Genomic DNA, 23,181 nt, shown 5'->3' on the forward strand with positions numbered 1-23,181 from the left:
GTTTCCAAGATGTACAAGAAAAGAATTCATAGGTTTATTTATTTACAGATGATTAGAGAGTTTGCGAAATACGACTTTACATAAATTATTTCAACATCTTCTGACTTCTTCGCATTGATTGAATGGACTTGCGCCATTTTTTCTCCTTAACAACACTAGGCATACTTGTATGCACGGTGAACAAGGCCGCTTAGAATTTGCATTAAATTTCTTAAAAGTAGGATATCAGATAGCCTTGATAATCAACACAAACATGAGAAACGAAATTGCCCTCGAAATACTATAATAACTAAAAAATGCACATTGGGGTAGCTGAAGAATAATATGAAAAAAAATTTCGTAACACGATTAGTAAAGATCTTTCGTTTGCAATGAAGAAATATTTTGTGGATCAGCAACGGCCTAGACAACTCACGCCGTTTGAAAAAATCAAATATGTTTTTAGATATCTTACGACTAAACTCAGTTAAAACTTTCTTTTTGGAGATAAACTTTACTCAATTTGATTTTGGATGGACTAGGTCAACTTTCAACGCAAAGGTTTAAATCGCCAGACCAAAAACGGACACGATACAATACATCGTTTTGTTCTCCCAGCGCACTGTGCAACTTCCATCCGTTGCATTGTCCCAAAAGCACGAACTTGCCGTATGCAAGCCTGCACCGTTCTTTTGCATGATGGTACAAGTCACTGGAATAAATGTAGTTTTATATTTCCATGACTCAGTCTCACTTGGGAAAGCGATTTATCTATATCAGCAGGCTAAAGGAATCGATCTTGACCTCGTACCCCGGAAAAAAAATGTCACCATGCCGGAGCAAAGATCAGACTGCGAAACCGAAATCAACCGAAAAGACTGCACCAAGTAAAAATATAGAGAAATATGAATGAAGTGCGTCTAAGGAGCGGCCCATCTCGTTCTATCTCCCCTCTGCCACACAGATTTCAACATTCATAAATACCGGAGGCCTTGACAATGGGTCGAGGTCATCAAAGTAATCCAAACGTAATAAGACAAAGGTACGTATAAGCAAAAGTAATGTGATAAAAAATAAAAATGAATCATCTAGCCACTACTCACCGATATATTTGTAAGGTTTCTGTAGCTTGGTGAGGTTTCCCAGGCAGGCTTCAACTACGTGAGATGTCCATTGATTAACCTTAGTGTGTTGGTAGGCGTTGCCCCCGATGGAAACCTCGATCGCATCTTTTATTATCTTGCTGACATCGTCGACGACAAATTGGGTCTGAAATTGAAGAACTGCGTTAAATGCACGAAGTTTTAAATTTAAAAAAAAAAAAAAAAAAAAAAAACGAATACCTGCAAGAGCGACATAAACTCAGACCTTAACCTAAAAACCCTGCGAGCTTAGACCAGTAATTGAAAAATTCCGATTTACCTCCTCCTGCATATCTTCCATGGCTAAAATTCAAACAAAATTCCGCTCTCGATCGTTAAGTTACGCTTGTAACGGGGTCAAATCGCTGATTGACCAAAGATAAGATGTCAGATGCAGAGACGCGACTAATCGGAATCAGCCAGAGCCCTTTCTACAGTTTCAATTCCGAAGCTGAGGGAGGAGAAAGAGGAGGACGAAAACTGGTATAACCTAATCCCTGTTTATTGGCTCGCCGTTGACTCTCGCCTTGTTTATTCCGTCAACTGAGGATCGGACCGGTCATCACTCATGACAGCTGTCAGGCAAGTAATAAAAGCTGAGAATCGACTCCGAAATCCGAGGAATCGACAGACCAGCCAGCGACAAGATGGCGGACCCGGTAACTCACCTAACCTAAAATCGATACATACCATGCAGAGAGTCGAAAAATAACCCGAAACGAGGGCAAAATTGAATCGAACAAAACCTCGGTCCTCGAGGATAATAGAAGTTACATCGAATTCAGACACTTGGCCGGAGGAAAAAAAGTCTCCCAAACATGCTTGCCAGGCAGGTTACTCGTCTGGGATTGCATAGGTACCAAGGATGCCGTAATTCATTGATTTTAGAACAAGTATCGAGGTCAATGAGCAAGTATGATCCCCCGGAGGAAGAGGTCCAAAAACCTAAACCGCAGTTAAAGCAGTGGCGAAGAGAGTGGGACGATGGAAGTTATAGGTTACAAACAAAATTCAAAGTTTGGGACCGCACAGGCAAAGTTGAAGGACCCACGATGGAGAAGGTGGTAGCGTTGACGCAACCCTGGGACTTGAGCGCAGATGGGATAAAGAAATGGTGGAATCAAAAGAAGATAGAAGCAGAAAAGGAGGACCAGAAATTCATAAAACTGAGACACGAAATTCTAGGTTCCAATTTGGCCACCGGTCATTTTCTCGTCTTTCGCGGAGCCAAAGTTAAGTTTTTGGGGCAACCTGAGTGGACGGAAAGAGACGAGAAAGGAAATTACAATTTGCCGACATCCTACGTGCCGGATTTCGTAGTGGAAGCGATCGACATAAATGGAATGAATCTTTACTACGAAGGATTGGATAACATGCGCTTCCTCAACGAACTCAAATGGCTAAGCCTTAAAGGCTGCAAGACAATCGACGACTGGTGCTTGGATAAGATGTCGAGCTATTACCCAAATCTGGAATATCTGGATATATCGGATTGTGAAAAAGTAACCGAACGTGGACTCGAAGCTCTGTACAGGATACACTCTCTCAAGAAATTGATTGTTACTAACCACCATGTTTCCCCGGCCTTTGAATTGACCTGCATGATGTTGGAGGATTGCTCTTCGCAACTAAAAGTCGACATGAGACTACCCGCGGAGAAGGATTCTGTGCCTGCAGAAGCCCAAACCTAAACGTATCAACACTAATCTAGCTTAGACTTAAATTTAACTGGGAATGAGTGTAACTTATTATATCGATGAGGATTAAAAGATAAAATTCAGACCGTTTTGTACCTAGATTTTGACACCTTTATTTTTCTCGCCGTTTCTTTACGTAATGTAGCTCCGTTTTGTTAGTCAGGCCGTAGTTCTTTATGTTTTCATTATCGTTTACCAGCTGTGTACTACCAAAGCATACGTTGTACTTTTTCCAAACATGTTTCCAGCTTATCTTCTTTGTTACCTTCTCTCTCTTCAGGGCCAAAAGCGTGTGACGTTTTATCGCCTTTTTCAAATCAAGAACCGTCGTGTTGTGAGGCGGCACCTTGTTTCAAATTATAAAGAACGGTACAAACTATTATAGCGCAAAATTGCTTTGTAGAAACATATATAATCTAGTAATATTTACCACAACAGAAAGCATCGGCAATTCTCCACGGTTCAAGTAAAGCGTAATCGCTTGACCTTGAGCAACTGCCGACTGTGACTTGATTTCCTCAACTGTAGCATCGGCTGGAATTCCAGAAAATAGAGGATCGCTCTCAATTATCTTGTTTATCGCATCTTTGGTCAGTTTGACAAGCTCGTCGTGAGCAAACTCTACAGCACCTGGTGTAGATTTATCCTTTGTCACAGAGTCATCGACCTCCGATGTTACAACGTTGCTCATTGCTGGATCTGAAAGAAATTCAATCGTAAACCCATCAGTTGGGCACATGTATACAAATATGCTTAAGCATTCCTAATTTCAGTTCAAACGCATGTACTTCGCTTTGCCATCGCAGGGAATGAAAGTTGATTCCAAACATTCCGTACAATCGCAATGCGTGTACATATAAGGGTCGAATAGTTTCTAATGATATAATGGATCAATTTCGCTGCCGACCTATACTCAAGTGGTATATTACGTACATACAAGTCTCTACGACGCAGCTTGATCCGCGAGTTGAGAGTAATGTAAGAAAAAAAGGGAGAGAGAGAGATAGAGAGGGAGAGATTTAAAAATAAGCAGGATCATGGATCCGCTTTTAGTAACGTCCTTCATCTCGGGCCGATAAATCCTCCGGCAACAAAGCCCGGTGGAGACAAAGACAAAGTAAGCGAAAGGTATGCCATCCGCGAAACTATTGCAAATTAGAGCCGTTCCCCGTACCGAGCACGCGGCGTCTATGTTATATTCACGTATGCGCACGGCCATGTGTGTAAGATGTGTTCACTGTATTATACAGTTGTACGGACTCGACGTACGAATAATCGCGATAATACGTACATGCGGAGAAGCCTGTATTAGATATATATAGGTATATATATATATATATATATATATACTACCGACTCTACAGTGTGTGGCAGGGGACCCGCAGTCCATACACTTCTCTGACACATAGCCCGTAAAGATGAATAACATTCGCGGGAATTTATAATAGAGCTGGGTTTATTCTTGGCAGAGATTTAATAGACGGCCTGTGTGTATGTGCGTGTGTGTGCTGGTTGAAGAGCGAGGAGATAGACGTGCGAGAAGCGGCGACGAGCGGCGTTAAAGTAAAGAGTTTTCGATCGGATACTTTATATCCCGCGCGTCGTCGTCGTTTGTGGGTGATTATTTTACTTATATATATACATATGGATGTATATAAGTATATAAGTATATAAGTATATATGTACGTAGTAGGTTGGTATAAATACGTTTGTCTCTCGTCGCGTAGCGTCGCGTCGTTGGTACGAAATGAATCATTTCGAGGAGTAAAGTATCGCGGATGAATAATAAATTCTTTTACCATTCGCGGTTGATCTAAACTCTCTCTCTCTCTTGAGTCGGAGACCGAGACGACGACGACAACAAGTGTCGGGGACGACGCTTTGAGAATTCCCCTCGTTCCCGGCCGCAGGTTTTCGTCCCTGAACCCAGATGGCCGAGAGCCGGCGAAGTCGCGCGCGGTCGTTTACACTCGTGAGTCGAGAGAGGGCGGAGAGGAGAGGGACTCTGCCTGTTGGTTTCGCCTGCTTCGCCTCCGGGGAGGGACTTCGGTAATAAAGCGCGCGTGTTTGACAAGTAGCGGCGCCGCGGCTGCTGTGCGGCTTGGATTATCGTTCGCAGTTCGGTATTACTATCGTGTGTAAGCGTATTTTCTCGTCAATTCACCGGGATGCCGGTATTATCGGAGCTGCTCGTACGTACTGCGTACGATGCATGGATGTACGGTTAGATAGGCACGTATTGTACGTCGTACGTACGAAACATACGTATGTATGTACATACATTGTACATACGCATGAGAACGAGAACGAGAACGAGACTCGCGTCTCGCGCGCATTTCTTAGACGAGGGGCCGAACTTTGCCGAACTGGGGTAACGAAGTTTCCCGAACCCCTCGGTAGCGCTACAAGTTCCGTGTGTGTTTCTCTCGTGTTTCTATTACGCGAGTTTCTGGTGTGTTGGTAACGTGAGTCTCTTTCTCACTCTCACTCCTTCTCTCTCTCTCTCTCTCTCTCCAACTCCGACTCTGGATGATTATTGTTGTGGTGGTGTAGAGTAAGCTGCTGCTGCTGCTGCTGCTGCTGCTACTACTACTGCTGGTGGTGGTGGTGGTGGTGGGCCTCGGTAAAATTGGCGTTAAAATGGAAACAGAATTTCGCTACGAGGTCGAGGTCCCGCGAGCCGAAGACAAGTGAACATGGGAAGGTCCAAGTTTCCCGGTAAACCGCCGAAAACGGTCACCAGGAAACGAATCAAGGTTCTTGGGAGACCCGAGACTGCCCAAACCGACCCCGTAACCGTCGTCGCCGCCGAGAACATTTACTACGGACTGTCCCTGTTCAACGAAACCTTCGGTGACAACGAAAAGGTAATTTCTGCTTCTGTCGAACCGATGATTACGCGTCATACGCTGTCGTCGCCACCCCTCCCTTCCCCCCCATGCCCCCCATAGCCTGACCCCTCAATCCCCCCGCACGGACGTGATTTTAGACGCTTCGCGATCCTCGTCTCTGTCTTTTCACACTACACTCCGCCGATGCTCGCCTCTCTTCGTTTCAATTATTCGCCTACCTTCGTTCTCTTACCTTTTTTTTTGTATTTGTTTTTTTTTCTTCGCTATACTCCTGACGGCTCTCACTTTTTTCCGATTTTCGACGATCCTTTTGATGCGTGGATAATAGCCGCTATTCCGTATCCTCGATCCACTACGCTGATATTATACACCGAAAATGAACAACTGAACCATTAGAAGGTTAATACATGCCACATGAGCGGCAAATGTTTTTTATGTACGTTGAGAAATTTATATCTATTTTCAAATGCCGATGACTTGATCCAATTCCTCAACGTCTTGCCAGTCGGATATCTTTCGTCGTCGATCCTAACCTCAATCCTCTGTATTTAATCGCGCGCAAAGAACGCGCGACGTTTCTCTGTTGATTGTGTTATCATTGAGCATCGCCTGAACCGTTTCTGTATGCGTGCGCAAAACTTTTCATTCACAATATCGTCAAGTTAACCGAACACGCGACTTTGATCGATAAGTGTAGATGAAAGGGTAGTTTTAAGCGAAAAGGTCTTGACTGACTGGTATTTTATTTTCAGGAACACCCACCATTTCATGGGTTTAGCAGCAAAGAAGCCAAGCTATCCGTGTGCTATGTTAAAACGCAACAGCGGGACACAGAAGTGCCTGAACGGCCTCTGAAAAAATCTCCCTCCAAGTGTAGAAAAAACATTAAAGACATTAAAAATCCTCCATTGGATGAAGAAAACGTGAAGGATGCTTCTTTGTATAAAAGTGGTTCTAACCGAATTCGGATTTCCCGAGACAGTTTGGGTAAAACAGAGTCGGATGAGGCTAGGAGAGTTTGCAGGATGAAGAACCGTCGAAGTAAAATAGCTGGTACCGAGTCTCTGAACTTGAGCAAAGCTCCAGTGCTGAAGCCTGTAAACAACATTCTGGAAAGACACCAACGAACCAGGCAACTTAGAAACAGTACAGCCAAAAGATTACTGCAAAGGGCCAAGTCTAGCGGTTCGGTTAATACTCGAAACGGCACAGGTTCGACCGGAGATAAGATTGGTACTGTGCGCAAGTTTGTTTTGCCTGTGCGAAGTGTGCATTCCTCAAGAGTAATAAAGCCAAATAAAAGGTTTATAGAAGAATTGGAAGAAACTTCCATCCCGGAGAGCAGTGAGAGTCTCAATGAAAAATATCATAAAAAAGCTAAAGTGTTACCGGATAGAACCGGGGGTGAGGAGGTTGTTGATAAAGATATGAGGAAGCCTAAGAAAACTGTTCAAAACGTCACGGCTAACTCAAATATTTCAAATCACACCGTTACAACGGCTGATAACGAGTTGAAGAAACCTCAGGTTTCTACATGCAAAAACAAATCTTCCGTCAAATCTTCCCATGTCTCACCCAGCCCTGCTCAGGATCCCATACCGCAATTACCTAAATCAAATACCTGTACAAGTAGCAAGCAAACTCTCATTCCTGCTAAAGTTCCTCCCGATTCCAGTACGACTAATTCAGAGTCTTCCAGAGTTCAGACTCGTTCTGGAACGCTCAGTGCAGCAGTGAATTCTCCAAGCCCGAAGGTAGCCTCTGAGCCTGTTCATAATTCAACAGATAATATGCCTGCTTTGGAAAACGTACCATCGTTAAAAGAGAGCATCGATAATATCAGTGATAAAAGCGTCTCGACATCAAACTCGCAAAGCTTGGACACAGAGAGCAACCTTTCGGAAAGTGGCAGTGAACACAGCGATCACAGTGAGGATGAACACTCGGAATGGTCAGGAATGAAGTTGAATGGCGGAAAAGTGATCCTGCGTAAGGCAAGGCTGAAGTTGGATAACAGAACGTCAGGGGGTGCTGAGGGACCGTTTTCCAACTCGAATGCCCACAGCAATTCAAGTGGAAGTTCTAATCCTGGTGAGAAACTAGTTGGAAAAAAGCATAACAGATTCTCCTTTCTAAGATTCAAACTAAGATTTTCTTCTCTCTTGACATTTCAGGCTTGGCTGCGACTGTCAAATGTGGGGTATGCGGTGCAGTACGTTTTTATCGATTTGTTAAACAGGCCCGTAAGTTTGGCATTCATAGTTGTGAGTCGTGTCGCAAATTTATTAGCAAGATGATTAAACGTCAGGCTTGCACAAAGTCTACCAACAACGCTCTTCCGGTACTTCAATGCCACAAGGGTGACGGACTCTGTTTGGTACCACCAGTCGTCAGAAGTCAGCAATGGAATCTTATGAGATGTGTATACAAAGCTAGGTGTCCGGCATGCTGGCTAAAGATGTGTCTAAAGTGTTACAATATACCTGCGGCTCTAAGGGCTGGATTGAACCTATTACTTCCACCTTTGATGAGGGATCCTTTGGCTGTCCCAGTATCCGTGCCGATGTCGGTATGTCAGGAGGAAAGCGAAGGACAAATGCAAAGATTGACGGGATGCAAATTGGGTTGGCCAGCCGAAGACAGCAGGGATAGAAGCTTGTTCAGATCAGCAACCAATTGGAACGGACTTGATATCCTGGGACAGAAAACGAGTCATCAAAATGCCGTTCCAGGAGCGCTAGGCAAATTGAAAAAATGTATGATTGCAAAAATCAATTACCACTTATTTATTTTTCATTAGAAAATTCTTGGAAATTTGTTCTCGGTTGTATTATTCTTGCATTTAAACATTGCTTATGATGAATTTAATGAATATCGAATTCCGTATTTACAGTTGACTATCCCATATCAGTGTCACCAAGCAAGAAGAGAAGAAAAGATAACAGGATAAAGGTTCGAAAGAAAGTAAAAAATCCATCATTAGATCCATCGACAACAGATCAATTTTCTCAGCCCGTTAGACAGAGGCTGGAGTTGAAAGGACCTCGAGTTAAACACGTCTGCCGGAGTGCTAGTGTAGCGCTCGGCCAACCAATAGCGACATTTCCGTCCAGCGAGGGTAAAGAGGACAGTGTTGAATCTGGAAAGAACATTCCAAGACTACCTAAAGATGAGGAGAAAACAGAGGAAATCAAAAAGGTCGAGGAAGTATCCAAAGAGAAGGAAATAATAAAAGCCTATCAAGAGGAAACTAACAATCAAGTACAACAACCGTCTCAAAAAAGGGTGAAGGTACAAGGGCAACAGAATCCTTCAACGCTAAACCTTCCAGTCGTAAGTTCAATAATAGTAATAAACTTGCTTACTATAATTGTTACTTTTAGACATTGAAAAATAATTTCATCACAAACAGATACGTTCTCTGCCTAAGCCTGTCGTTGATGAGGTACACACAGTTTCTATAGACTTTTGGGAACAGTACGATCCAGCTGAGGTTGGAGCCAAAGGTTTTGCACTAATCGGTTCCGAAGCCTTCCACATTCCTGCTATATGCTATCTTTGTGGCAGCGCTGGTAAAGAACCTGTAAGTGGATACATGTTTGAACATTGTAATCTATTCAAAGAATCCATAATCTGAGTTAACATCTGAATTAACATTATTCACAATTCTTACAGCTGATCCATTGTCAGTGCTGCTGCGAGCCGTATCATGCTTTCTGTCTGGAGCCAAGCGAGTGGAACGCATGTGCTCAACCAAATTGGTGCTGTCCTCGCTGTACGATTTGTCAAACATGCCACCTGAGATCCGGTCCGAAATTGTCTTGCATTCGATGTCGCCAGTCCTTCCATCACTCCTGCCTATCAAAATCTGGGATTAGCACGAGACTGTATAGTCCTGACAGACCCTACGTGTGCCATAGTTGCATAAAATGTAAAAGCTGTGGAAGCGAAGGTGTCAGTGTTCATGTTGGCAATCTACCTCTGTGTTCTATGTGCTTCAAGCTCAGACAGCGTGGAAATTATTGCCCTCTGTGTCAAAGATGTTACGACGAAAATGACTTTGACACAAAGGTAATGGGCAGCATGATATTTTCAAATGATTTTCTATTATTCTCAACTGTTAATGTTCGTAATTGAACAATTTCAATCAGTAATTGTATTATTTTTATTTTTTGTAGATGATGGAATGCAACGAATGCTCATGCTGGGTTCATGCTCGATGCGAAGGCCTCTCGGACGAACGCTATGAAATTCTGAGCTACTTACCAGACTCTATAGAGTTTATTTGTCGCCAATGTTCACCGGACCCAAATTCTATCTGGCGAAACGCAGTTGAAGCAGAACTAAAGGCAGGTTTCATAGGTGTTATAAAATCCCTGAGTAAAAACAGAAAAGCGTGCATCGCTCTGAAGTGGAGCCCTAGAAAGGAGTGCTTGTGCAGACCGATATCTAGTGTAAGAAAGCTAGACTTCTCAGACGAAAAACTTGAGGTGTGTGTTATAAACGGCAAGGAAGTAATCAACAGGTTCGATGACTACGATGAGTGTAACAGTGAGCGTTCTACGGATGCTGATTCAAACTTGAGTGGAAATTTGAAGTCTGATAACTCCAGTAAATCTGATTTTGAAACAGATGACCAGCCCACTGATCCACCCAAGAGAGGGTTGAGGCGATTGCGACAGAAGTTTCACTTGAAAGAATGTTCCGTTAGAGTAAAAAATTGCCTCTCAAAAGAGGGGCAGGATATTTTTGACGGTAAAGACTCTGCTGTCGATATTGAAACGACACGTGGTTCTGCAATTGAGAATAAAGAGTGCCTTTGCCTTGAGCAACAAATTATTGCTAGGCCATCACCAACCTTGATGTCTGTAAAGCGTAAAGTGAATGGTAATGAATATGGGTCGTTGTTGCAGTTTCACTGTGACATGGAGCACGTAATCAATCGTGCATCTAACGAGGACCTTGTAGAAGCGTATCACAAAATTCTGTGCGAAGTATTTCCTTGGTTTCATCCAAAGCATTCGAAAATCACATCGAGCACTGGGGGCTTATCCACGCCAACAAAAGAGTCGTATTCCAAAGATAGTGAGAATTTTTTGGCTAAGCTGGATGATTCAATTCTGGAAACGTGGAAGGAGGAAGTTCTGAGGGCGCCAAAGGCTATCGCAGCGAAATCAGGAAATTTGTACCAGAATGTCAACGCGCAGGACAGCAGGTCATGTTGCTTGTGCAAGGGACTTGGCGATGGATACTCTACAAGAGAAGGCCGTCTCCTTTACTGTGGGCAAAATGAATGGGTTCATGCAAATTGTGCTTTGTGGTCCAACGAGGTATTCGAGGAAATTGACGGATCACTTCAGAACGTTCACAGTGCTATATCAAGAGGTCGGTTAATACGGTGTACGGAATGTGGAAAGAAAGGAGCAAGCGTTGGTTGCTGCAGCAAGAATTGCAATGGAACGTATCATTATCCATGCGCAAGGAACATAGACCTTGCATTCAATGATGACAAAACGGTATTCTGTACTTTGCATTTATCTAACTGCTCGGACAAAACACCGCAATCTGAGGAGGACTTTGATTTAAAAAGGCCGGTTTACGTTGAGTTGGATCGGAAAAAGAAAAAATATGCTGAACCTAATAAGGTCAAGGTCATGATCGGCTCTCTCACCATCGATTGCCTTGGCACCATTGTTCCAGAGTTTTCTGACACAATTGAGAAAATAGTGCCAAGTGATTATAAGTGTTCCAGACTGTACTGGTCTACCATTAACCCTTTGAAAATTGTCAAATACTATGTTAGGACGTTTGTTCAAATATATGTACCCGAGGCAGCTGTGGATATGGAAAATAATGTCACCATTGATCACTCCGCGGAGCGAGAGGCTGAGAGCGACACCGAGAAATCTGTTGCAGTAAAACAGACGTTAGACACTCTCGTCGATTCTGTATGCAACAAGGAAGCCGATGAGAATTTAGCTGAACAGAATAACACAGATCTCTTACCACCAGAGCTGAAGGAAGCAATTTTCGAAGACCTGCCCCATGATCTATTGGATGGAATTTCGATGCAAGATATTTTTCCAAAAATGACGTATGAGGATTTTTTAGCCATGGATTTGAAAACTGATGGCGGTTTTGGTACAGATTTATTGAAAGATGAAATATTGCCAACAGAAGTAGACGAGATGATAAAACCTACCGAGAACAAAGTCTCTAAAATGGATCCATCTATGCCAGAACTCGGACCGCAGAATGATTTCTGGCTTCACCTGGAGGCAAAGAGTTCTGTTCAAGATATCGTCGACGATCTGTTTAATTCGAAAAACCAGAAATTGGGGGGCAGAGAACTAAAACGATCAAAGTCTGAAGTGATGTCCAACAATTCCGTCGTCGTTGGGGGTCCTCGGCATCACCAGAGATCCTGCAGTCTTACATGGAGCTATAAACTAGACGGGACCTACGGACCCACAATGAAGCGGAGGAAGTTACCGAAGAATTTAAACTCTACACGATCAGAAGCTGCCGTCACAGTTGTGGAGTCTCAAAACGAGCGAACGCCAATGCTGCACGAACTTCGTATACCAGAAAGTATTATGCTAACAGTGGGTAGGGCCAGTACACCCAGTATTATCTCCGAGTCTGTCAGAGAGCTTAAATACTGCATTGAAGATTCTGGCGTAACAACACGCCGCACTTCACCTCGGGATGATGGCAAAGAACACAAGAGGCTCCTCTGGCACGCAAGGCAGCACCCGAGGATTCTTCAGGTAGATGGAACGGCAGATACAGGAAGCGCAAGTGAGTGTAGCTCTCCTGAATACACAGCAGAGGATCGAGTCCCACCACTCCATTCGCTGGACGCGATTGTTCGGATCCCCCAGGTCGACGGAGCGAATGACGACTCCTCTTGCGACAGTGGAAAGTTTGACACTGGCGCCAGTTTGTACAAATACGCTTCTAGGTTTTCAAAATTGAATAGGGTTCCTCGAAAGGAGGATGGAAAGGAGCTGGTGGAGAAGTTTAATCAGAGTGACGCAGTGTCCTTCAAAATTCCGCAGCTGGATGGTGCAGATGATGTGTCTAGTGACGACGAGTGTTCATCGCCGCATTCTCAGGTCCCGAACGAATTAGGCACAAGCTTGTCCACAAAGTACCTGCCAATACCAGACCCTGTGGATCAACCTGTAACTTGCAAGAGGTGCCGTTGCACGTACAGGACACAGGATAGCTACAACAGACATCTTGCTACCTGCGACATCATGACTACAAGTGATAGCGACTCCGAGACTATGGACAATAAACTTACGTCCCCAGATTCAAGGTTTTCACCCAGTATCGGATCTTCAATCGAATCACCGCAGTTCATTACTATGTCTCCGTCTGAAGGACATACCTTGTCATCCGAGTATTCGGATATCCAGGCTACATCTCCTGTTGAAGCTTCGGTTCCCTCGCCCCATCCTGGAATTCAAATTGAACCCATCGCACAGGCGATTATGACACCTCAAATCCACACACACGCCACGGTAGAAACTGTTCACCAAACGGTATTAACGTCGAATGACATGATTGTACAAACTCAGTATACTAGAACAACGACAACATTACCAAATGCTACAGTATTACCACAGCAGCCGGAGAGTACGGTTCAAATAACCGAAATCACAGATCGCCCGTTGATATCGAGAGACTCTGTGACCAGTATTACACAAAGCGCCATAAACGTACCCCTGACATCACCAGACAGCACAAGCTCTCAGACCATTCCAAGCCCACAAGTATCGCCAACTTTTTCATCGACTGGCGTTCAGACCAGCGCCAATGAGGCAGGAGTAAATCCTGGTGTCCAGCAAGCTAAGCTTTTGAAGCCAAAATCTCCCAGAACCCCAAAGCCCAGGGCCAAGGGCATCAAGCCCAATATATTACGAACCTCTAACGTACCACAGTCAAGCCACGTCAGGTTCCAAACGATCCAAAATAATACGCCAATTATACAGCTGCAGCAAGCCCAAAGAGCCACTGGTCCAACGGTTATTCTACAACAGGTTCCCCAGCCGAATTTGATGTCCGCATACGTGGAAGCTATGCAGCAGCAACAACATCAACATCAACATCACCAGCAATCGGCTCAAAACTTGCAGTATGTAGCTACGATTGGAGGGCAACACGAGACCGGTTATAAGCCACAATTTATAGCTGCCAACTCGTTGGTTCCTGGTGCTTACATCCAGGCTTCCTCTGACAATTTGTTGACGTTGCAAAATGGCGGAATATCAGTATTACCGAACGTACAAATAGCTCAACCACAGCCGACCGTTTTGGGCACTATTATCCAGCAACAACCGAGCGCCATCCAATGTGGAGTGATATCGTCGGAGCAATTGGTACTTAGTTCCACACCGGCACTTGAAATGTTCACAGATTCAACGGGGAGCATGTTTGTCCATAGCCAACCAATGTACTATGGGCTTGAGACAATAGTGAGCAATACCGTTATGTCATCTAGTCAGTTTGTGGCCGGAGCTGTTCCTCAGGTACTTGCAAGCAGCTACCAAACTACTACGCAAGTATTTCAAGCTTCGAAACTCATGGAGCCAATCGTAGACGTTCAGTCCGTGCCTAATGTTCCAAATGTTCCGTCGGTACAAACGGTCCAGAGTGTTCCTGGAGTGCCGGGAAGCTACGTGGTCGTCAATCAGCCTCCACCTCCTATTGCTGAGCCAAGCAATTCCCAAATAACTATTCCAGCAAACCCGGAACATACTTTCGCTCCCGCGAATTGTAATCCTATACAGCATGGGCCGTGCTTACAGATAGCGGATCCTGTACAACCAATACAAGTGCCACAAATTCCGCCGATTGTCTCTAGTGCAGTTTCTCCTAGCGATATGTTGGTGGGTTGTAAACAGCAGCAACAGACATCTACGACAATACCAAGGGTCGCCGTTAGACCAAGTCCCGTTTCTCACACCTCTGTGCAGCCCCTTCAACAAATACAATCAATGCAGCCCTTGCATCAGGGACCCTGGAGAATAACTGAGCCTCTCTTTGCGTCCGAGCAACCTATCAGCAACAATATCAGACCGTACTTTGACTCTAAACATGTGTCGGAAAATACTAGCATGATAAAATCAAGCATATCTTCGAAAATGCCGCCTTTGCCGAGCCACTGTGTACCACAGAGGAATAATAATAATATTACTGTAAATAAAATGAACCACAATGATGTAAATAACGTGCATACCAGCTACGTTAATACAATGTCCAACAACAGTGTTGGTAGTTGCATTGTTAATAGTAACAGTACTAATGGCCATTGTATTAACGTTAACATGATGAACACAAATAATGTAAACCAGATCAATTTGAACGTTTGCACAACTAATAAGATTACCATGCCAGTGAGCAACGCACCTACAAGCAGACCGATGAATCGGGTTCTGCCAATGCAGGCGATTACCTCAAAACCAGAACCGGCGGAGCAAATGCGGAAGCCTGATATTGCTGTCGAGGAACCGACTAAGCTGAACGTCCAGATTTCCAAACGCAGAGATGACATGATTGTCGAACCGGTGAAAGAACCAGATGCGTCTACAAATGATTTGAGTAATAGTGATACAATGGCATTTGATATCGAAACGATGAATAAAATGAAGGAAAACTTGAAGTTGGAACTGGATAAGGAAAAGTTACAGAATAAATCTTTGAAGATTGTCTTTCAGAAGCAGCTACAGGACGGTTCTTACAAAATAACGCAAAATATGAAAGCAGTTTCACAAAACAAAAGGACACCACAAATAACTTCAGTTGAAATTCTATCACCGAGAGAAGCTGCTAAGATTACTTCCCTACAACTTTCGCCGTTGAAGAACTTTGCGTTAAAGTCGGGCAAGATGGAGAGTAAACCAAGCTCGCTTGATAATAAAATGGACTCGCCAAAACCTAGACCTCCTCCTATAGCGGTAAAGAAACCAAGAATTGTCTCAAAGATCTTGAAACCTCCAAACAATAATCCTTCTAAATTGATGGTAAAAAAATCAATCTCAAAACGACCCAGCATGATGTACGAAATCAAATCGCAAGACGGTTTTACGCACGTTGCCTCTTCCATGTCCGAGGTCTGGGACAAAGTCTTTGAAGCTGTTCAGTCTGCACGTAGGGCTCACAACTTGCCTCCGTTACCCCACAATCCCCTTACGGAAAATCTGGGGCTGGAAAATAACGCAACTGTTTATCTGGTCGAACAATTGCCAGGGGTGAACAGGTGCACCAAGTACAAACCAAAGCTGCATAATTTAAAACCACCAAAACCAAGCGAGATAGAAAACGACTTGTTGACAGAATGTGACAGCGGAGCTGCGAGGGCTGAATCATTCAGGGGAAGGAAGGTCCATGACATGTTCAGTTGGCTGGCATCGAGACATCGACAGCAGCCAAAAATGATTGCCATTTCAGAAAACGAATCACGGTGAATAATAACATTAATTTATTGACTTTTCAAAGATTTTTAACCCATTTACTTCAGATATTTACATTACAATCTGAACAAAATTTTCTAGGAGGGCTGCGAGCACAAATTTACCAATGGCAATGAGGTTTAGGATTCTGAAGGAAACATCTAAGGAATCTGTCGGCGTTTATCACTCACACATTCACGGGAGGGGTTTGTTTTGCTTGCGGGATATCGAGGCTGGGGAAATGGTCATTGAATACGCCGGAGAGGTAACTAATGGAGATATATAAACTCCGATGACCGATAACTTTGGTAAACCTGATACCAATGTTTTAATTGTTTATTGTTTGGCTACTTTCAGGTGATACGAGCATCATTGACGGATAAACGCGAAAAGTACTACGATAGCAAAAACATTGGATGTTACATGTTCAAAATTGATGACCACCTAGTCGTGGATGCAACGATGAAAGGGAACGCTGCTCGTTTCATCAATCACTCTTGCGAGGTGCTTGTCAAAGTTGAAATAAAAAACTATGAATATTACCTAATTTTTTACATTTAATGTGGTTCCTGGAACGTATTTATGAAAAATCCTTCTCTTTTTCAGCCAAATTGCTACTCTCGAGTGGTCGACATCCTTGGTAAGAAACACATTTTAATATTTGCGCTACGTCGCATAGTGCAAGGCGAAGAGCTAACCTACGACTACAAGTTTCCCTTTGAGGATATAAAGATCCCGTGTACCTGTGGTTCCCGGAGATGTCGAAAATATCTCAATTGAGCAGCGCGTACCTGATTGGTGACATCGATAGGAAATAATGGATCGCAAATCACGAGAGCACCGCGCGTTTATTGAAATATATATCACGACAAGGTCAGTTTGCACGAATCGTAGTAGTTCTATTCTCAAAGATAATGACAAGAAAGAAGAAAACCACTATCGAATTACATATGCAGCTTTTTATTTAAATATAAACAATTGATAGGCGGAAAGAAAAGAAAAAACGAAATAGAATATAGTTAACAAAGTTTGAAATATTGACAGGCCAGATAATATATCTCAGCTGACGCGGCGTTGTGAAGTCGTTTTAAGGTTTACTTTTTATTTCTCTAAACGGCTACGCGTAGTAATTAATTTAAGGAGTATATACCAGTAGCAATAATAATCAATTGAATATATCTTCGGCTTGCTTTTACGCTTCAAAAGTTAATACAACTATCGTGTTAACGACCCTTTGGATACACTTTACACATGCCTGTGCTATGGCACGCAACTTATAGATTCTATGCATCGTCCACTATCGAGGCTCGCTCGTAATCGAGGCCTAATGATTGATACGCAGCAATATTCGCACTGGATCACAATCCCTTATCGCACTTTTTGGTACTTTGCGTAGACGAGCTAATTATTATACTACAGTGAAACTTCCCAATAGCGGACACCTTCGGGACTGAAAATATCGTCCGTTATTAAGAATAACATAAACGTGTAAATTGTGCCGCTGGAGATTCTTAGACTGTCCGTTGTAAAGAGAAATCCGTCATTGGGAGGTGTCCGTTAAGTGAAGTTTCACTGTATCAATGAAATTAAATTTGATTAAAAGGAGATGAAAAGTACGATAATATTACGCGGTCTAGCGTGGATATTACTGGAAACTCAATTAACCTTGTACGGGCTCAATTTTAATGCCAGATTTAAAGCTTTCTTGTAAGATATGTAATTGTTAAAAACCACACTTTGTCTCGATGTAAGTGACGAGTACCCAGTTTAATGTAAGATAGGATCGTAGGCATTAAGGAGAGAGATTGAGAATGGCAAGAAAGGATGATCTTTTTCTTTTTTTTTTGTAAAGAAAGACTATCCGAAGGTACGTCTACTTTGGCAGCGATGTGCAAAAGGTATGAATAATATTAATTATTTGTTCATTTGAACCATACCTTATTGTTGCTGTTGTAATAGGACAGAACAAAGTCCCCTGATCTTAGTTTGGTGGTATTTTATAAAACTCCCATTGTAAGATATTTATCCCCCCCCCCCCCCCCCCCCCCCATAACGGTAAAAAAAATTCTTTTTTTTTTTCTCTTTTCTTTTTGTTTCTCTCTTCCCACAAAAATGATTCGTAATATTTTTGTGTCCATTTTTCAATGGCGGGAAACTGAGAACCAGAGAGGCTGCATATTCGTACTTCATTATTGTTGTATTTTCTTTTATCGTGTCCAAATTTGAATCATGTGAATGGTAAATTTATATTGAATCTGGCCAGACGATAAGTTGCCTTCGTACTAATATTAAGTACATTATTTCATACTTTAGTGATTCACTTTAATATTTACACTACGTATACACCAGCTGCTTGAGCTTAACAGGAACAAATATATACTTTAAAACTTTTGTTTTTGATCTGGGTGAGAGTATCTGCTCGAGTGGACGTGCCTTAATTTTGGTGCTCTTTGGACACCGTCAAGTGCACTTTTCACGAAAACAAAAAAAAGAAGTAAAATAAAATTTAAAAAATCTAAAAAGTAAAATAAAATGGCCTAGAGTAAGAGATAGTAGGTTGAAGCAAAGTGTTTGATAATAATGAAAAAAAAAAAAAACAAACAAAAACAAAAAGAAATAATAATAATAATAATAATAATGATAATAACTTTATACAAAGATTATTGATTGCGAATTATTTAAGCCGAGTAAAATAAAGAAGCATAAATGATGGCAGGAACATTATTTGAACACGCGTTAGTCAAATGTGTTACATTTTTCGATCGGCCTGGTTTGGTACAAAATATTGTATGCGTTGTGTAAAAGGTTATAAAATGGGGGAAAAAATGGAAACTTGTTCTGGTCATGAGAAATTGCCATTTTTTTTTCATAGTTAATTTTGAATCTTTTTTTTTTTTCCTCCCTCTATTTCAACGACAGTACACATGTACAATGTGCGTTGCGTTGAATTATTTTAACTTTTTTTTTTTTTTGTCTTCAGCAATGCATAATTTTACCGATAACAATTTATAATAATAATAATAATAATTATAATAATTGTATTCGAGGATGACGATGATAAAGGAGAAGAAGAATATTGTTAATATAATGATAATTAAGTTTTAATCTGTAAAGACGATTCATATACGAAATAAGAAAGGTAATAATTTACATGAAAATATAATAGCAATGTTAGATATTTTATTGATATTTATTGATTACAAAGACGATTTTCATGGTCTAAGATGAAAAAGTAATAATAATAATAATAATAATAATAATAATAATAATAATAATTTTAAATAAAAAAAAAATTTAACTTAGCAAACATTGGAAGGGGTAAGCGAATTGGGCTAATAGGCTTAACTGTTGAGCAGATATTCGTTTTTATTTTATTTCAACTTTTTATTTTTGACCTTCTCCTGTACCTTTAATCATTGTGTGTTTCCAATTTGACTTCTATCACATCCACCGCGCGTTTGTACAATATAAATTATACACCCACAGACATACACACTGCACCGTATACACAATATTTTAAGCTTTATTATTTCTAACAATTGTATAGTTTAATTATGCTTAGAGTCTATATTAACAATTATATACACAAGTTATACGAATTGTTATAAAATTACTAGGAAAAACGGTAAAACACCTACATTTAATCTCCTTGTAAAATTTTCCATTCGTGGAAAAGGGGGAGAAAAAGAAAATGTACGAGACAATTTCGACGAATTTATTAAGACCGTGACCAGTCCGTCCTCACAGCAAGAGACAGGACCGCTCGTGAATTGCTATAATTTTACAAAAATAAACTGACGATGAGATAGACACGTGTTGAATTCCCCCTTTATGCCGACCGACGAGTCACTCGGTCGTTAATAAAAAAAATATTCCTTTAATTGCGTATAACGTTCCGCGAGGAATATGATTCCCGGGATCTTTTTAATTTTTTTAATTTTTAATGATATATTTTTTTTTTTTTCTTCCTTTTTTTTTTTATCCAGTTCACGAAAATTTGCGTGGAACGATCGAGTTACAGATAATTTCCGCGCTCATGCTTCCCGATGACGCTGAACTGTTTTTATTATATATTTTTTTAAATTGATTTATTTTTATTTGTTTGTTCTTTATGTGATTACAGTTTTTATCGAATTAAAACATACCATTTTTTTTTCTTCTTTCCTTCCTTCATATATATATATATATATATCTTTTGACCCAAATTTTTCTTCTCACGTATACATCCGTTTAGCGATTACGCAGCAAGAAACGCAAACAAAAAAATAAAAAATAAAAAATTAACGGCAATTGTGTTATATTTTTGCCTTGCCTGCGTATTGAATATATTATTATTATTATTGTAATATTCTCGAATAGCGTCAAACGGTGAAAAACGCACTCTGGGTTGTGTATACTAAGCTGCAGGCAAGCGTGCGTAAAATGAGTGAAATGAGAGAAAAGAAACACCACTTAATATATACATATACATATACATATTAGTATTGTACGCATCACCCCCCTGTCATAATATTATATTATTATTATTACACTCACACACGCCCACAATTTATATATATACAAATTATAATCAATTATATATTTGCAAGTGTATAGGTTTTTTTTTTTTTCATCATCATTATTAATTTTCGTTTTCCTGTCGGTTAAAAAAAAAAAAAAAAAAAAAAAAGAAAGAAAAAAGAAATGTAATTTTTTTTCCAAATTTTTGTTTCTTACTTTTCTTCTCTTATCCTTAGTATAATAATAATAATTTTACAAACGATAATGAGTATAATATAACACTTGACACACTGGTGTACACATAATTCGCAATTATATTAGGTGAATAACTGCACAGTTTCTTTTAAACGTCCTCACGTAAATGCACCCTCGACGTGATTGAAACTAATTAATTACTATCGGTTGATCACTGCGGCGCAAAAGATAGCAATCTATCAATCTATCATTGCAGAAGAGAGAGAGTGAGTGAGTGAGTGAGTGAGTGAGTGTGAGTGAGAGCGAGCGAAAGAGAGAGAGAGAGAAAGATAGAACGAAAAAAAATTAGTAGAGAATAATAACCGATAAGGTGATGATAAAATATATATATATATATATATGTGTGTATATATATATACATATATATATATATATTAAACTATGTATAACGTGTATTTAAGTGTTAAAAAGACGACAGGTGAGCTGAGAAACAACGCAAGGGAATTAAAAATGAATTACATATGTAAAACGCTTCTGGCAAACTCTCTTCTGGTTATTATTATTTATCTATAACGTGACAATAGTAATAATAATATTATTATTCTGATCATTATTACTATAGCTATTAGCTATTTTAACTGGTAAAAAAGAAAACTAACAAACACGTAAAATTTTTAATAGTGTATTAATTATACTTTTACTTGTTTGCAGTTCGGGAAGGCAAAAAGAATTTTTAATAATAATAATAGTATTAATATTATTACACATGCGATGAAATTTTTTCTTTTTATAAACGTGACTAAAAAAACACAACGCAACTGATCGAGATCGAGAATGAATCGAGGATGTGAAAAGTGAAGAGAGAGAAAAAAAAAAAAAAAAATTGTCTGTGATTATCAGTCATAATAATCTTTAGGTCAACATATTTTTTAGAGAATATTTTTTAGAAAATTACAAAATTTATGATATATGTATACCCTACTATTATTCATATGTGGTAATGTGAATATACGATATGATACGACTTATTGGATGAAACGTGCTACGCATAATATTGAGAGAGAAAGAGAGAGAGAGAGAGAGAACAATATGAAACAAATGAATAACAAAAAATAAATTAAATTTCAACTGTAATGAGAAGTTGCAAAACGTTTAATAGAGTTACACGACTATAGGGTGAGGTCAATAGTTGTTGTAAAATATTCAGTGTTTTTGACAAATAACTCTACATATATGTATAAATATATACATAGATACTTATAATTAACGTACATACCTGTAGTGAATGAAAAGTAGAGAAGGCAGAAAAAAGAAATCGTTCAAAGCGTGAAAACAGAAAATAATACATTATTTATGGAACTAAAGGTATACATAATATTATTGACATGCAACAACGCGATGGCACAAAATATTTCGTCATTGTTTTATTTTTATTCTTACGTTTTCTCACATACCGTATACAGGAGTAAAATACACGAGTAAAACAAGGGATCGTCGAACTTTTTCAATTCACAACTGTTTCGTCGTTTCGTCGTACGTTATACAAAAAGAATAAAAATAAAAAAAATACATCGTATTCGTACGACATAATATGATACATGGGTACAATCTGTGAATAATGTTGTAACAAGATCGTTATGAAGAATGAAATTGAAATGACGGCGATGTGAAAATATTAAAAAATATTTAATAGAAGAAAGAGAATGATATATATATATATATATATATCGTCGTTAATCTGTGGAGAAGAAGAAAAAAAAAAAAAAGAAAAACATATTATCCACGCATTCATAAGGATCAAATACAAAATATGATCCTCGACACACTAACCAGATGATATTATTACACATACGGTATGCATATCGCGTAAAGAGATACATTGTAGCTTTCATCATGATATGAAATATGGATTGAAGAAAAAAATGAAAGACAAAAAAAAAGAAAAGAAAGAAAAGTTTAATCGATTGACACAAGGCACACGTAATACACCATCGTACACACAAATAGACCATACTGTTTTTGTAATTAAATGTTTTGTTCGTATTATATTATATGATATGATATAATATAATATAATATAATATAATATAATATAATATAATATAATATAATTACAATATGAGAAATTAACAGAATAATAAAAATTAAAAAACGAAAATGTCGAACTATTATACGAATAATTATATATAATCGCGATGCATGTATGTATTGTACGTATATACATACAATGTCATCGACTTCGTTTATCTACGTATATATTGTTTAAAAAATATAGGTGTATATGTACGAGTTATTCCATGACAACTCGATCAAGATTCTACATCGATGTCTCGGATTGATTTTATAATTTTTTGTG

General features: G+C 40.0%; 4 protein-coding genes across 4 annotated transcripts; 2 read left to right on the plus strand and 2 right to left on the minus strand.

Moving 5' to 3' along the window:
• Positions 1-22: 22 nt before the first annotated feature.
• Positions 23-1,544, minus strand: Dlc90F (dynein light chain 90F). The gene is made up of 3 exons (XM_046636039.1): positions 1,402-1,544; positions 1,083-1,248; positions 23-691 (listed from the first exon to the last, which is right to left on the minus strand). The coding sequence occupies exons 1-3, from the start codon at positions 1,420-1,422 to the stop codon at positions 543-545; spliced, it is 336 nt and encodes a 111-aa protein (XP_046491995.1). The 5' UTR covers positions 1,423-1,544; the 3' UTR covers positions 23-542.
• Positions 1,545-1,880: 336 nt separating this feature from the next.
• On the plus strand, positions 1,881-2,901 carry LOC124223779 (distal membrane-arm assembly complex protein 2). The gene has a single exon (XM_046636029.2). It carries the CDS (start codon positions 1,940-1,942, stop codon positions 2,810-2,812), a length of 873 nt encoding a protein of 290 aa, XP_046491985.1. The 5' UTR covers positions 1,881-1,939; the 3' UTR covers positions 2,813-2,901.
• A 13-nt stretch (positions 2,902-2,914) lies between these two features.
• On the minus strand, positions 2,915-4,450 carry LOC124223780 (dynein light chain 90F). The gene is made up of 3 exons (XM_046636030.2): positions 4,172-4,450; positions 3,249-3,517; positions 2,915-3,164 (listed from the first exon to the last, which is right to left on the minus strand). Exons 1-3 carry the CDS (start codon positions 4,245-4,247, stop codon positions 2,931-2,933), a joined length of 579 nt encoding a protein of 192 aa, XP_046491986.1. The 5' UTR covers positions 4,248-4,450; the 3' UTR covers positions 2,915-2,930.
• A 4-nt stretch (positions 4,451-4,454) lies between these two features.
• trx (histone lysine N-methyltransferase trithorax) lies at positions 4,455-22,798 on the plus strand. Its single transcript, XM_046636023.2, has 11 exons — positions 4,455-4,500; positions 5,372-5,685; positions 6,423-7,761; positions 7,845-8,426; positions 8,564-9,003; positions 9,083-9,253; positions 9,346-9,741; positions 9,849-16,141; positions 16,233-16,395; positions 16,488-16,634; positions 16,737-22,798. The coding sequence occupies exons 2-11, from the start codon at positions 5,515-5,517 to the stop codon at positions 16,908-16,910; spliced, it is 9,876 nt and encodes a 3,291-aa protein (XP_046491979.1). The 5' UTR covers positions 4,455-4,500; positions 5,372-5,514; the 3' UTR covers positions 16,911-22,798.
• The last annotated feature ends 383 nt before the right edge of the window (positions 22,799-23,181 follow it).

Source organism: Neodiprion pinetum, chromosome 7 (assembly GCF_021155775.2).
Source record: "Neodiprion pinetum isolate iyNeoPine1 chromosome 7, iyNeoPine1.2, whole genome shotgun sequence".
Taxonomy (NCBI): Eukaryota; Metazoa; Arthropoda; class Insecta; order Hymenoptera; family Diprionidae; genus Neodiprion; species Neodiprion pinetum.